This window comes from Hypanus sabinus, chromosome 14 (genome assembly GCF_030144855.1).
Source record: "Hypanus sabinus isolate sHypSab1 chromosome 14, sHypSab1.hap1, whole genome shotgun sequence".
NCBI classification, from domain to species: Eukaryota; Metazoa; Chordata; class Chondrichthyes; order Myliobatiformes; family Dasyatidae; genus Hypanus; species Hypanus sabinus.
Window position 1 is genome coordinate 28,569,202 of NC_082719.1, and position 15,150 is coordinate 28,584,351.

The window sequence follows — 15,150 nt, forward strand, 5'->3', positions numbered from 1 at the left end:
AGAACTAATGCAATGGTCTCAAAAAAACAACCTTTTCCTCTATGTCAACAGGTTTAAGATTTGTGGAATACTGTACAAGGATGGGCTACACCGATAACCGAGGGGACCAACATCATTGTGGCCAATTTTGCCAGAGCTGTCAGGGAGGGCTCAAACTAATTTGGCAGGGAGATGGGAACTGGAGTGATAGGATAGAGGATGGGACAGTTGGCATACAAGTAGATGCACTGTGTAGTGACACAGAGGAAGGACAGGCAGATGATAGGGCAAAATTTCAGTTAGTAGTACGAGTTGAAGTACAACATGGGGAGCAAAAGTTGAAAAGAGTAATAAATAGAGGCCTGACTCTGTTATATTTGAATGCACACAGTATACAGAATAAGGTAAATGATCTTGGAGCAAAGTTAGAAATGAGCAGGTATGATATTATGGGCATCACTGAGTCATGGCTGAAACATGATCACATATTGCATCAAAAGGACAGGCAGAAAGGCAGAGGGGGTGGAGTTGCTCCATTGGTAAAAACTGAAATCAAGTCCTTAGAAAGATAACAGAGGAAATGATTTTTTATGGGTAGAGTTAAGAAACTGCAAGGGTAAAAAGACCCTGATGGAAGTTATATGCAGGCTTCTAAGCAGTTGTCAGAATGTGGGAAATAAAATTAAAATGGGAGATTGAAAAGGCATGTTAAAAGGGCAATATCACGATAGTGATGGGGAATTTCAGCATCCAGACAGATTGGGAAAATCAGGTTGGCAATGGATTCCAAAGGAGGGAATTTGTAAAATGCCAATGAGATGGATTTTTAGAGCAGCTTGTGGTTGAGCCCACTAGGGGAAAAAGTAATTCTGGATTCAGTTTATGTAATGAACCAGATTTGATTAAGGAGCTTAAAGGTAAAGATATAAAATAATTCACCTTGCAGTTTGAGAGGGAGAAGCTAAAGTTAGATGTATTATTTCAGTGGAGTAAAGGGAATTATAGCACGAGAGAGAAGCTGGCCAAAGTTGATTAGAAGGTGACACTAGCAGGGATGACGCCACAAAAACAATGACTGAAGTTTAGAAGGTGCAGGATAGATATATCCCATGTATGAATAAACTGAGTAAGTTTTGTGTCAGTCTTCACTGTGGAAAATACTAGCAGTATGCCAGAAATACGAGTTTCAAGGGGCAGAACTGAGTGCAGTTGCTATTACTAAGGAGAAGGTGCTCGGGAAATTGAAAGGTCTACAGGTAGATAAGTTACCTGGACCCGATGGACTACACCAAGGTTCTGAAAGTTAGCTGAAAAAATTGTGGAGGCAAAGGCATTAGTAATGATCTTTCACCAATCACTAGATTCTAGAATGGTTCAGGAGAAGAGCAAGTTTGCAAATGTCACTCCATTCTTTTAGAACGGAGGAAGGCAGAAAAAAGGAAGTTATAGGCCAATTAGTCTGACTTCAGTGATTGGGAGGAAGTTGGAGTCTATTATTATGAATGAGGTTTTAGGGTACTTGCAGTTTCCATTTGCTGCATTGGATGACGGAGTGGAGATATGTCTCTACCGGTGTAAGGTGCACCTTCCCTCCACTTGCCTGCAGGTCACCCTTGAGCAAAGTGTAGCACCTTTTTAGCCTCCCTATCAAAATCACACAAAGCCATGAGAGCAGGTGGTGGATGGTTGTATGAGCAGTTGGGACAACCCTGGGACCACTGACACTGGACAATCTCTGAAGAGTTCTGATAACGGCTGGGTCAACCGTCTTGTAAAGACACTGTCCAGAAGGCAGCAATAGCAACCACTTCTGCAGAGCCATTTGCCAAGAACAATCATGGTCATGAGACCATTATCACCTACATCATACAACATGGCACATAATGATGATGATGGTTTGCTGCACATTGTTCACTACTGCTGTGACAGAACCTAAAAAAAAGGGGTTGGTTGACTTGGATCAAAATTATTCCAGAACTTGGGCTGGAATAATTTTGCATACCTGTATGCATCAACTATTGTCACTATAGTGGGCAATTCAAGAGAAATTAGTATTTTAATGGTTCTCCCTCTATTTGAGAAATCAATTAACTAAACAACCAGAGTTTCAGTTAGATTCTCAGCTGAGTATTGAGGCCAGACAAATCCTAGCAATTTTTGCCTAACATGACTCAGAGCTGCATAATGTAATTTTTATTTGTTCAAACTTTTAAGTTTGGAAATTAGGTATTACCCAGCTTTCTCCCCCCTTTCAAGTTCTAAAAGATGAATTTTATTTGAACTGGAAGTTGTAACAAATGTTGTATGTTATGTGCAGAAATGGGAAGAGAGGTAGAAATATTCCACTATGTGTATAAATGCAGTCATTAATAACTTGCACACAAAAGTATGGACAGAAAATGCTTGCCATAATATCAATGGAGGAAAATAACTATACAAAATGTAATGTCCCTGGTGCAAAATAACGTAACTCATATGGTATTAAAAGAATAAGAATCACATTGACTGTTTCAAGTTCTGCAATTGTTTTCACTTTAAGACAGTTACATGACAGAATTACAAATTTGTCAAAAGTTAACTTGTCAGTTGTCAATTACACGCATAATTGTTTATTGAAGTGCCCTAGCAAAATGCTTTGCTCAAATACACATTTGATAAGAAAAATAATGTTTCAAGAATCAAGAACCTGCAATTCTTAATGGAATTTTAGTTCAGCTGGAATATAGTGAAATCCATACAAAGAGAAACTGAAGTAGTTTAATTGTATACTTTAACAATATTTATTACTATTGTTATATTTAGAAAACAAAACACATTTTACCATCAAATAAACTGAGGTCTCTGAGTAACCTTGGTCCATAAAGCCCTTCTAAGATGCTTTCGAACCCTGTAAATAAAATATCAAAATGTTAGTTCAGATGTGCAAGAATTTTGATAAAAGATAAGGTCATCTATAAATGCTTAGATCGTGGCCTTGGGACCCCTTCTGTAACTGACTTCTGGACATCCTAACCAGCAGACCACAGTTGACTAGGATTAATCATAACATTATCAAACTTGGCATTCAACACTGTTGCTCTTCAGGATTGCTCAGGTCCCTGCTCTACTCCTGTGTATAAACGTGACTGTGTGACCAGATGCAGCACTATTAATAATGATATCAATCCATGATACCACTTTTATCAGCTGCAGTCAGACCAAGTACAGAAACAAAATGTTGAATGTCAAATTATGATGTCAGATAACTTGGCCCTTAACCAGTTGTTGACTTAAGTTAGGTGAACAGAGCCTTCATCAGAGCTAATGTAGAGATAGTTGATAGTTTCAAGTTCTTTGGCATCCAGATCCCCAGCAACCTCACGCTCTCTTCCATGATGGGGTGATCAAAAAAGTGCAACAGTGTATTCACTTTGTTAGGCATCAGAGAAGATTTGGTGTATCCACAAGCATTCTCTTGAACTTCTACAGATGAACAGTAATAATCTGACTGGTCACATCTCAGCCTGGTACAGCAACTGCTCTGCTCTGGGCCAACCAAGCCTGGAGTGGCAAGCACAGTCTATTATAAGTCCATTCAGTCCATCTTCATGATGCTTTGCTTCAAGACAGTTAATAGTATTGCCTCTTACATTCTGAAAGGAGATACAGGAGTCTGAAAGCCCAGATGTCTACACTTAAGAATAGCTTCTTCCTCACTGTACTAGACGACTGAACCAAATCACCTCTTCTGAGTGGTAATGCCAGGCTCCTGAACTCTTAATTCTACATTCCTCGGTTATCCTGTTATTGTCACTTCTGGGTTTTTTTTTGCGGTACTCCAGATTGCACCATTTACACAACTTCCTATATTAAGCATTTCATTTACTTGTGTCATCACTTACACTATCTATTCAGCTTCATAAAAAACAAGGAACTTAATTGCACAGTGGTGTAAAAACAACTAATATAACGTACAAAACTTTTTTGACTACCATATCATCCATCTTTATCATTTCTGCAGTATTAGCAGATCAGTCAATTAACTTGGGCTCAGTTACAGAAGTAGAGATTCAGGATTTTAATTTCTTAGTTTAAAACTCTGAAGTAACACTCCAAAACATGAAAGAAAACCAGGTAAGCTGCTTTTCTTTAGATATTCACATCTGATTCTAAGAGGGAAAAAAACAAATTTCTGCCAAGTCAGGAACCTGGATGCATTTTCTTCCATCTTCCATAACCACTGCATTTGCAGCATCAGCTTAATCTGAAATCTATAAATTTAAATACCAATCTCTTTTCTAGCACAAGAGAATTTTGTGATGGAAGCTAGATAGCAATGCCAATTCCAAAAATTGTTTACAATTTATTAAATCCATAATAGCTCTTCAAAACATCTCTTTGGAATGGCAGCCAGCATAAGCAAGATATCTTTGCCCACCAATGCATACAAATATCATACAGTAAAAAAAACCCTTAACCTACAGCAGAGTACATTGGGAGTTTAAAACAGTACATAGACACACAAATCTAGACTGCAACCAAGAGCACAGAAGTCATAAATGCTCCAGTTTCCTGTGTTAGATGGGGACCAGGACCTGACATCAGTTGTCCTCAGACTGGGCAGATAGTGGAAGCAGTATTTTAACTCTAGATTATCAGTTGCAACCTCTCCCTCATTACTTGGCACAAAGTTTCAGGATAAACAGAGTAATGTCACTAGTTATTTAATAAAGAAGAATTAAGACTGGTGATCTGTGGCTTTCCCCAACAGTCTCTTAATTTTAATAAAAAATGGCACCCCACATCTTATACATCTAGTTAACTTTCCTGTCGGATACAGTAAGCCCAACACCAAAGGATTATTAACAAGTATACTTGTTTTATTTTGACAATCTGATGTTGATGTTAATATTGCACTTGAACTGATGTTAGTACATTACTAACCAAATTTTTTAAATCAATCTACATAATGGAAAAATGAAAATTAAACTGCAGATTTATGCCACATTCACCTCAAATGTTCTGTTGTGAATTATAACACTGTGCAAAAGTCTTAGGCACCCTAGATTCTTTTTTAAAAATATATATTTTGTTTTAAATATTTATTTCTTGTCTTCATCATGTGTGTCAGTTGAAGAAAGGAAATTTTAGATTTACAAACTTTTTTTTTGTATTTCATTAAAGTAACAACATGTAATAGACCACTTTTCAAATAAAAAATGGTTACTTTGTAGGTATTTAGCCCAGTGCATGATTAAGCATAGATAGCATTCAAGTGTCAATGATCAACAACATGAGTTGAATGAACTAAAATGATTAACTGAAACAGTGTAGAGGAATCAGACTGGGCCAAGGACAACCAAATTAAAAGGCGAGGGTGTGGCAGATGTGACAGTTTATCCTTAAAACCGTCAATTCCTACACCACAGCAAGAGTGAGCTTAGCAACATAGTAATGCTGCATCACAAAGTCTCTTCCAAGCAGAAATTTAAGGACAGACAGGTGTTTCAAGATGTTCTGTCCAAACCCTTCTGAAGAACCACAAAGAAATGAGCAAGTTTGAGGGCCAGAAATCTAGTGGCTAGCCACAGAAACTGAGTGCAGCTGATGAGAAATACATCAAACCAATGTCCCTGTTAAATCATAAGTTCTGCTATCAGCTCTGAACTCACAGAAACCACTGGAACCCAAGTACACCCCTCTACAGTCTGGTGGCCCTGGCTTTTACGCTACGGTACTGTTTCCCAGATGGTAGCAGCTGGAACAGTTTGTGGTTGGGGTGAGTCGGGCCTCCAATGATCCTTCAGGCCCTTTTTGCACACGTCTTTGTAAGTGTCCTGAATAGTGGGAAGGTCCTGTGTGGGTGGCAGCATGCTACAGATGTAGTCCTGCCAAAAAAACGATTCCTCCAAAGTGGAAACAAAACCAAGTGGCTCATCTACACACAAAAACACAAGGACTAGTGTGTTGAACATTGGCAGCAGATGCTCTGGACTGACAAGTCAAAATTTGAAATTTTTGACTCCAACAGGAGGCAGTTTGTCTATAGGAGAGCTAGAGAGAGATACAAGGATGAGTGTTTACAGTTAACAGTGAAGCACGGCAGAGGTTCCCTGCAGGTTTAGGGCTGCATTTCTGGAAATAGAGTTGGTGATCAGGTAGGAATTAATGGAATCCTCAATGCTGAGTAGTACAAATTGATTCTTAATCATCACAAAGTACCATGAGGGAGATATCAGATTGGTCCAAATTTCATCCTACAGCAGGATAATGACCCGAAACACAGCCAAAGTCATAAAGGCTATTTTCAGCAAAAAGAAACAGGAGTTTTGCAATAAATGGTATCAGTATCAACTTCAAGGCTGTCTGGGATTACCTGGAGAGTCGAGCGAAACAGCCAAAGTCTGCAGATCTGTGGCAAGTTCTCCAAGATGCTTGGAATAACCTACAAGCCGATTTTCTTATAAAACTGCATGACATTCTCTTGGTGGTCTAAGAGAATTGATGCAGTTTTAAAGTCAAAGGGTGGGTCACACTAAATATTGATTTTATTTTAATATAGTGGCATGCAAAAGTTTGGGCACCCCTGATCAAAATTTCTGTTACTGTGAATAGCTAAGCGAGTAAAAGATGACCTGATTTCCAAAAGGCATAAAGCAAAAGATGACACATTGCTTTAATATTTTAAGCAAGATTACTTTTTTATTTCCATCTTTTACAGTTTCAAAATACAGGCAGTCCCCAAGTCTGACATTTTAAGTCATTGCCGTTGACACTGTTGTGTGTAACTTTGTATATGGCTTAATTTTTTCTTTGCAAGATTCACCCTCACCCCACCTCTTTTCCAGTCAACACTGCCCCCACTTGTCCCATTTAACCTGTCTCAGTGCAGTGAACTTTAGGACCTGCCGCCCGCAGTGTTTCTTTTCCGTTGACAGAAAATGATCACGATTGAAAATAAAGTGGAAATAATAAATTGATCGGAAAGAGGTGAAACGCCATTGGCCACTGGAAAATCATTAGGCTACAGTCAGTCAACGATCCGAACAATTTTAAAGCCCTGCTCCGATGAAAGCTACAATTATTACTAAGAAACACAGAGGTTTAATTATTGAAATACATATGTTTCTTAAATGTTTTTATTTGCATAAGGTAAAAAATATACTATATACTAAGACAAACATTTGACATGCTAAATAATACTGGATGTACCTGTTCCTACTTGCGTACAAATCTGACTTAAAGACGGACTCAGGAATGAAACTCGTTTGTAACCCTGGGACTGCCTGTAACAAAAAGAGGAAAAGGGTCCAAAGCAAAAATTTGGGCATCCTGCATGGTCAGTACTTAGTAACACCCCCTTTGGCAAGTACCACAGCTTGAAAACACTTTCTGTAGCCAGCTAAGAGTCTTTCAATTCTTGTTTGGGGGATCTTCATCCTTTCTTCCTTGCAAAAGGCTTCTAGTTCTGTGAGATTCTTGGGCTGTCTTGCATGCACTGCTCTTTTGAGGTCTATCCACAGATTTTCGATGATGTTTAGGTCGGGTGACTGTGAGAGCCGTGGCAAAACTTTCAGCTTGCGCCTCTTGAATCCATTGTGGATTCTGAGGTATGTTTAGGATCATTATCCTGTTGTAGAAGCCATTCTCTTTTCATCTTCAGCTATTTTACAGATGGTGTGATGTTTGCTTCCAGAATTTGCTGGTATTTAATTGAATTCATTCTTCCCTCTACCAATGAAACATTCCCCATGCCACTGGCTGCAACACAAGCCCAAAGCATGATTGATCCACCCCCGTGCTTAACAGTTGGAGAAGTGTTCTTTTCATGAATATTCTGCATCCTTTTTTCTCCAAACATACCTTTGCTCATTGTGGCCCAAAAAGTTCTATTTTAGCTCAGTCAGTCCACAGGACTTGTTTCCAAAATGCATCAGGCTTGCTTAGATGTTCCTTTACAAACTTCTGATGCTGATTTTTGTGGTGAGGATGCAGGAAAGGTTTTCTTCTGATGACTCTTCCATGAAGGTCATATTTGTGCAGGTGTCGCTGCACAGTAGAACAGTGCACCACCACTCCAGAGTCTGCTAAATCTTCCTGAAGGTCTTTTGCAGTCAAAAGGGGGTTTTGATTTGCCTTTCTAGCAATCCTATGAGCAGTTCTCTTGGTCTTCCAGACCTCAACTTGACTTCCACCATTCCTGTTAACTGCCATTTCTTAATTACTTTACAGAGGAAACGGCTATCTGAAAATGCTTTGCTATCTTTTTATAGCATTCTCCTGCTTGGTGGGTATCATTTATTTTAATTTTCAGAGTGCTAGGCAGCTGCTTAGAGGAGCCCATGGCTGCTGATTGTTGGATAAGGTTTGAGGAGTCAGGGTATGTATAAAGCTTTGAATTTGCATCTCCTGGCCTTTCGTAACAATGACTGTGATCAAGCCATAAACAAGATAATTAAGGTCTGAGACCTTGGTAAAAGTTATCGGACAGCTCAAATCTCTTGGGGTGCCCAAACTTTTGCATGGTGCTCCCTTCCTTTTTCCCCACTCTAAAATTGTACAAAACAAAAATAATACACTAATCTTGCTTAAAATGAAAAGAATGTTTCATCTTTAACTTTATGACTTTTGGAGATCAGTTCATCTTCCACTTACATAACTATTCACAGTACAGGCAGTCCCCGAGTTACGAATATCCGACTTACGAACAACTCGTACTTATGAATGGAGGAAGGAGAATCGTTGACAACATTGAAAATGTGTTGAGTGTGTAACTTTGTATTTGGCTTAACTTTTTCTTAGGAAGATTCACACTGACCACCCCCCCCCCCACCCCGTTCCAGTCAGCACTGTCCCATTTAACCCGTCTCAGTGCGGTGGACTTTAGGACCCGGGCTGCTGAATCTGCAATGTCTCTGTTCCATTGAAGGAAAATAATCACAATTGAAAATAAAGTGGAAATAATAAAACAATCGGAAAGAGGTGAAACGCCAGTCAGTGGAAAAGCGTTAGGCGGCAGTCGGTCAATGATCGGAACAATTTTAAAGGATAATGTGAGAATAATGGAGCATGTGAAAGGCCCTGCCCCAATGAAAGCTACAATTATTACTAAGCAATGAAATGGTTTAATTATTGAAATACATATGATTCTTAAGTGTTTTATATGCATAGAAAGGTAAAATTATATACTATATACTAAGACAAACATTTGACTAACTGACGCTAAATAATACCAGATGTACCTGTTCCGACTTGCGTACAAATCTGACTTAAAGACTGACTCAGGAACAGAACTTGTTCATTAACCCTGGGATTGCCTGTAACAGAAATTTTGACAGGGGTGGCCAAATTTCTGCAAGCCACTGAACTGTTTACGAACATTTATAGTAATTTATTTTAGTATTTAGAGACTTCATTTCATTCTTGAAAGCATCTTCATTTTACATTTTTAAACATGTGTCTAAGACTTTTCCACAGTATTGTTATTCTCCAAGCAGTGTGAATCCTACAAATGGGAAGACACTGAATGGTCTGAGCTCTGGGATATAAACCGACAGATTAAACAAAACCTTAAGTAATTCCCAATCCATGATATAGAGAAGCATTTAAAAACTAAGCAATGAAATAATTGAAACATAACTATTACCATTAAAAATGTAAATGATCAAATAACTTACCTAGATCCTTTGTTTAGTTGCAATAAAAAAGTTTGTGAACCCTTTGCAATTATCTGGTTTTCTACATTAGATCCTCATAAAATGTGAGACATGGGAAATCTACAGCACAATACAGGCCCTTCAGCCCACAAAGCTGTGCCGAACATGTCCTTACCTGAGAAATTACCTAGGGTTACCCAAAGCCCTCTATTTTTCAGAGCTCCATATACCTGTCCAGGGGTCTCTTAAAAGACCACATCGTGTCCACCTCCACCACCATCACCGGCAGTCCATTTCATGCACTCACCACTCTCTGTGTAAAAAAATTACCCGATATCTCCTCTGTACCTACTTCCAAGCACCTTAAAACTGTGTCCTCTCATGCTGGCTACATCAGCCTGGGAAAAAGCCTCTGACTATCCACATAATCAATGCCTCTCATTGTCTTATACAACTCTATTATGTCACCTCTCATCCTCCTTCGATCCAAGGAGAAAAGGTCGAGTTCACTCAACCTATTCTCATAAGGCATGCTCCCCAATCCAGGCAACATCCTTGTAAATCTCCTCTGCACCCTTTCTATGGCTTCCACATCCTTCCTGTAGTGAGGCAACCAGAACTGAGCACAGTACTCCAAGTGGGGTCTGACCAGGGTCCTATATAGATGCAACATTACCTCTCGGCTCCTAAACTCAATACCATGATTGATGAAAGCCCATGCACCATATGCTTTCTTAACCATAGAATCAACCTGTGCAGCAGCCTTGAGTGTTCTATGGACTCAGACCCCAAGATCCCTCTGATCCTCCACACTGCCAAGAATCTTACCATTAATAGTATATTCTGTCATCATATTTGACCTACCAAAATGAACCACCTCACACTTATCTGGGTTGAACTCCATCTGCCACTTCTCAACCTAGTTTTGCATCCTATCAATGTCCTGATGTAACCTCTGACAGCCCTCCACACTATCCACAACACCCTCAACATTTGTGTCATCAGAAATTTACTAACCCATCCCTCCACTTCCTCAACCAGGTCGATCCCCGAGACATACCACTGGTCACCGACCTCCATGCAGATTATTACTCATCTAAGTCCACTGTCTTCTGTGGGCAAGCCAGTTTTGCATCCACAAAGCAATGTCCCCTTGGATCCCATGCCTCCTTACTTCCTCAATAAGCCTTGCATGGGGTGCCTTGTCAAATGCCTTGCTGAAATCCATATACACTACATCTACTGTTCTACCTTCATCAATGTGTTTTGTCACATTCTCAGAAAATTCAGTCAGGCTTGTAAGGCACGAGCTGCTTTTGACAAAGCCATGCTGACTATTCCTAATCATATTATGCCTCTCCAGATGTTCATGAATCCTGCCTCTCAGGATCTTCTCCATCAACTTACCAACCACTCACTGGTCTATAATTTCCTGGGCTATCTCTACTTTTTTCCTTGAATAAGGGAAGAACATCTACAACCATCCAATCCTCCGGAACCTCTCCCGTCCCCACTGTTGATGCAAAGATCATAGCTAGAGGCTCAGCAATCTCCTCCCTGGGGTGAATCCAACTTGATGGTTTCCAAAAGCTCCAGCACACCCTTTTTCTTAATATCTACATGGTCAAGCTTTTCAGTCTTCTGTTAGTGATCCCTACAATTACCAAGATCCTTTTCCATAGTGAATACTGAAGCAAAGTACTCATTAAGTACCTCTGCTATCTCCTTCGGTTCCATACACACTTTTCCACTATCACACTTGACTGGTCCTATTCTCTCACACCTTATCCTCCTGCTTTTCACATACTTGTAGAATGCCTTGGCGATGTCCTTAATCCTGTCTGCTAAGGCCTTCTCATGGCACCTTCTGGCACTCCGAATTTCTTTCTTAAGCTTCTTCCTGCTAGCCTTATAATTCTCTAGATCTTTATCATTACCTAGCTTTTTGAACCTTTCATAAGCTATTCTTTTCTTCTCGATTTGATTTACAACAGCCTTTGTACACCACGGTTCCTGTACCCTACCATCCTTTCCCTGTCTCAATGGAATGTGCCTATGCAGAACTCCATGTAAATAACCCGTGAACATCTGCCATATTTATTCTGTACATTTCCCTGGGAACATCTATTTTCAATTTATGCTTACAAGTTCCTGCCTGATAGCTTCATATTTCCCCTTAATCCAATTAAACGCTTTCCTAACTTGTCTGTTCCTGTCCCTCTTCAATGCTAATTATGATCACTATCTCCAAAATGCTCTCCCACTGAGAGATCTGACACCTGACCAGGTTCATTTCCCAATACCAGATCAAGAACAGCCTCTCTTCTTGCAGGCTTATCTATATACTGTATCAAGAAACCTTCCTGAACACCCATAATGAACTCCACCCCATCTAAACCCCTCGCTCTAGAGACTTCCCAATCAATGTTTGGGAAATTAAAATCTTCCACCATGACAACCCTGTTATTACACCTTTCCAGAATCTGTCTCCCTAGCTGCTCCTCGATGTCTATATAAAAAAACCCAGAAGAGTTATTGATCCCTTCATGTTCCTAACTTCCACCCAGAGACTCCTTAGACAATCCCTCCACGTCTTCCTCCTTTTCTACGGCCGTGACAATAGTGCCACGCTCCCACCTCTTTTGCCTCCCTGTCCTTTCTGAAACATCTAAAGCCTGGCACTCGAAGTAACCATTCCTGCCCCTGAACCATCCAAGTCTCTGTAATGGCCACAACTTCATAGCTCCAAGTACTGATCCACACCCTAAGCTCATCCATTTTGTTCTTAATACTCCTTGCATTAAAATAAGCACATCTCAAACCATTGGTCTGAGTGCGTCCCTTCTCTATCACCTGCCTATCCTCCCTCTCGCACGGTTTCCAAGCTTTCTCTACTTGTGAGCCAACCGCCTCTTCCACTCTCTCTTCAGTTTGGCTCAGCATAACCCGTGCTTTTTGTACAGGTCACTCCTGCCTCAAAAGAGGTCCCACTGATCCAGAAATCTGAATCCCTGCCCTCTGCTCCAATCCCTTAGCCATGCATTTATCCTTCACCTCACTCTATTCCTATACTCACTGTCACATGACATAGGCAGTAATCCCAAGATGTGGTCTGATCTTCATCTAAGTCATAATAAAAGACAAAGACAATCTGCCTAAACTCTCAACCCAAACAACTGTACTTTTCATGCCTTTATTGAACACATTGTTTAATCACAGTCCACGCTGGAAAAAGGTGAACCCTTATACTTAATAACTGGTAGAACCTCCTTTAGCGGTAATAACCCTCACCCAATGTGTCCTGTAGCTGCTGATCAGACTTGCACAATGGCGAAGAAAAATTTTAGACCATTCCTCCTTTCAAAATTGTTTCAGTTCATCAACATTTCTGAGATAATTTGTATGAATATGCCATTTTCAGATCATGCCACAGCATCTCAACTGGATCAAGGTCCGGACTCTCACTTGGCCATTCCAATACAAATTCTCCTTTCATCAAACTATACTGTTGTTGATCTAAAAAGCAAACACGAGGAAATGTGCAGATGCTGGAAATTCAAAAAAACACACACAAAATGCTGGTGGAAAACAGCAGGCCAGGCAGCATCTATAGGGAGAAGCACCGTCGACGCAAAGAGTGATGGGCAGAGAGAAAAACATTGACCTAACTTCTGTTAAGGCCGCTCCTCCCCTTCTTACCCCATCCCTGATTTATTTATTCCCCCCTCCTTTTTTTCCCTCTCTCTGCCCCTTACTCTTTGCTTGTTCTCCATCTTCCTCTGGTGCTCCCCTCCCCCGTTCTTTCTCCCTAGACCTCCCGTCCCATGATCCTTTCCCTTCTCCAGCTCTATCCCTTTTGCCAATCACCTTTCCAGCTCTTGCCTTCACCCCACCCCTTCCGGTCTTCTATCATTTCGTATTTCCCCCACCCCCTCCTACTTTCAAATCTCTTACTACCTTTTATTTCAGATAGTCCTGACGAAGGGTCTTGGCCCGAAATGTTGACAGTGCTTCTTCTGTCGATAATGCTGCCTGGCCTGCTGCATTCCACCAGCATTTTGTGGTTGTTGATTTACTCATGTTTCAGATCATTCTCTTGTTGAATCGTCCAATTTCTATTAAGCTTCAGGTGACAGACCCCCTACCCTGATATTCTCCTATAACATGTCTGATACAATTTTGAATTAATTTTCCCCTCAATAATTTCAGGGTGTCCAGGCCCTGAAGCAGCAAAACAGCCCCAAACCATGTTGCTCTTCCACCATGGTTCAGTTGGGATGAGGTTTTGGTGTTGGTATGCAGTGCCCAGTTACCTCTAAACATAGTGTGCATTTCTGCCAAAAAGTTTAACTTGTGTCTCTACTGTCCACAGAACATTGTGCCCAGAAGCATAGTGGAACATCCAGGTAGTCTTTTGCAAACTTGAGACATGTTTGTTTTGGGGAGCAGTAGTTTTCCTCCATGAACACCATTCTTGTTGAGTGTTTTTTCCCTCTTAGTGGATACATGAACAGAGACTTTAGCAAGTTTTAGAGATTTCTGCAGGTCTTTTGCTGTTACTCTTGGCTTCTTTTTCACCTTCAGCTTTGCACATTGTATTCTTGGTACGATCTTTGCAGGACACCCACTCCTAAGGAAAGTAGCAACAGTACTAAATTTTCTCTATTTGTAGGTTCTTCTACTATGGACTGATGAACACTTGGGTCTTTAGAAGTGTTCTTGTAGCTTTTTCTAGTTTCATTTATCTCTACAGTTCTAAGCCCTCTGAAAGTTGTTGTTATTGCAGCATGATACACATAAACAGATCTTTCTTGAGAAGAACAAGCTCTGTCAGTAACTTTTTTTAAATTTATTTATGTATTTATATAAATGACTCAAAATAACTTTCGTAGAAGACATTACTCCAGAGGTTCACATACTTCTTTTTGAACCTAGACTGAGATTAAGTGTTACTCAGTATTGACAAAAAGTAGTACAACTGTTTGTGTGTTATTAGTTTAGACAGATTGTGTGTGATTATTATTGTGACTTAGATGAAGATCAGACCACATTTTATACTTAATGAAGAAAATCAGGTAATTGTAAAGGGCTCACAAATTTTACTTGTAACTATACCTATTTCTTTCTGAAATAAATGGGTTGTTTTTTTCTCTCCAAATTACGTCTAACCTGGTGCAGATTTGTCAGGAAAATTCATTTGAATCCTGAACATGCTGGCCCTACGGTGCAAATATCACAGCAGTTCTACATGAAACTGTCAGCTCTGATCCAATGCAGCATTCTAGGAAACCCGACTTCTCTGCTCTAACTTAGCCAACTTGCTGATTGAGTCAACTGTGAGTGCCACAACCTTCAATTAGAAGTCAAAATATTGTTTATTACCATTTTCTCTAAGTACTAATAAAATTCAGAAAAATCCAGAGGCTTAAATTGCTATGAGCATGATGGCTTAGATTTAGTCAACTCTTGGTAAAACCACAAGAAAGCTGTTGTTGTCAAAGGTACATTATGTCTTTACAGAAAGTTGTGTGATGGA

The 15,150-nt window shown here is 40.0% G+C and overlaps 1 protein-coding gene across 7 annotated transcripts in view; it reads right to left on the reverse strand.

Moving 5' to 3' along the window:
• lcorl (ligand dependent nuclear receptor corepressor-like) overlaps positions 1 to 15,150 on the reverse strand; it is a 244,929-nt gene that overhangs the window by 98,053 nt on the left and 131,726 nt on the right. For all 7 annotated transcript variants that reach the window (XM_059988936.1, XM_059988937.1, XM_059988934.1 and 4 more), the window contains exon 2: positions 2,801 to 2,866. Coding sequence is in view for 4 of the 7 variants with exons in the window: in XM_059988934.1 (XP_059844917.1) it covers positions 2,801 to 2,866 (66 nt within the window). In the remaining 3 variants the exon portion in view is untranslated. The remainder of the gene's footprint in view (positions 1 to 2,800; positions 2,867 to 15,150) is intronic.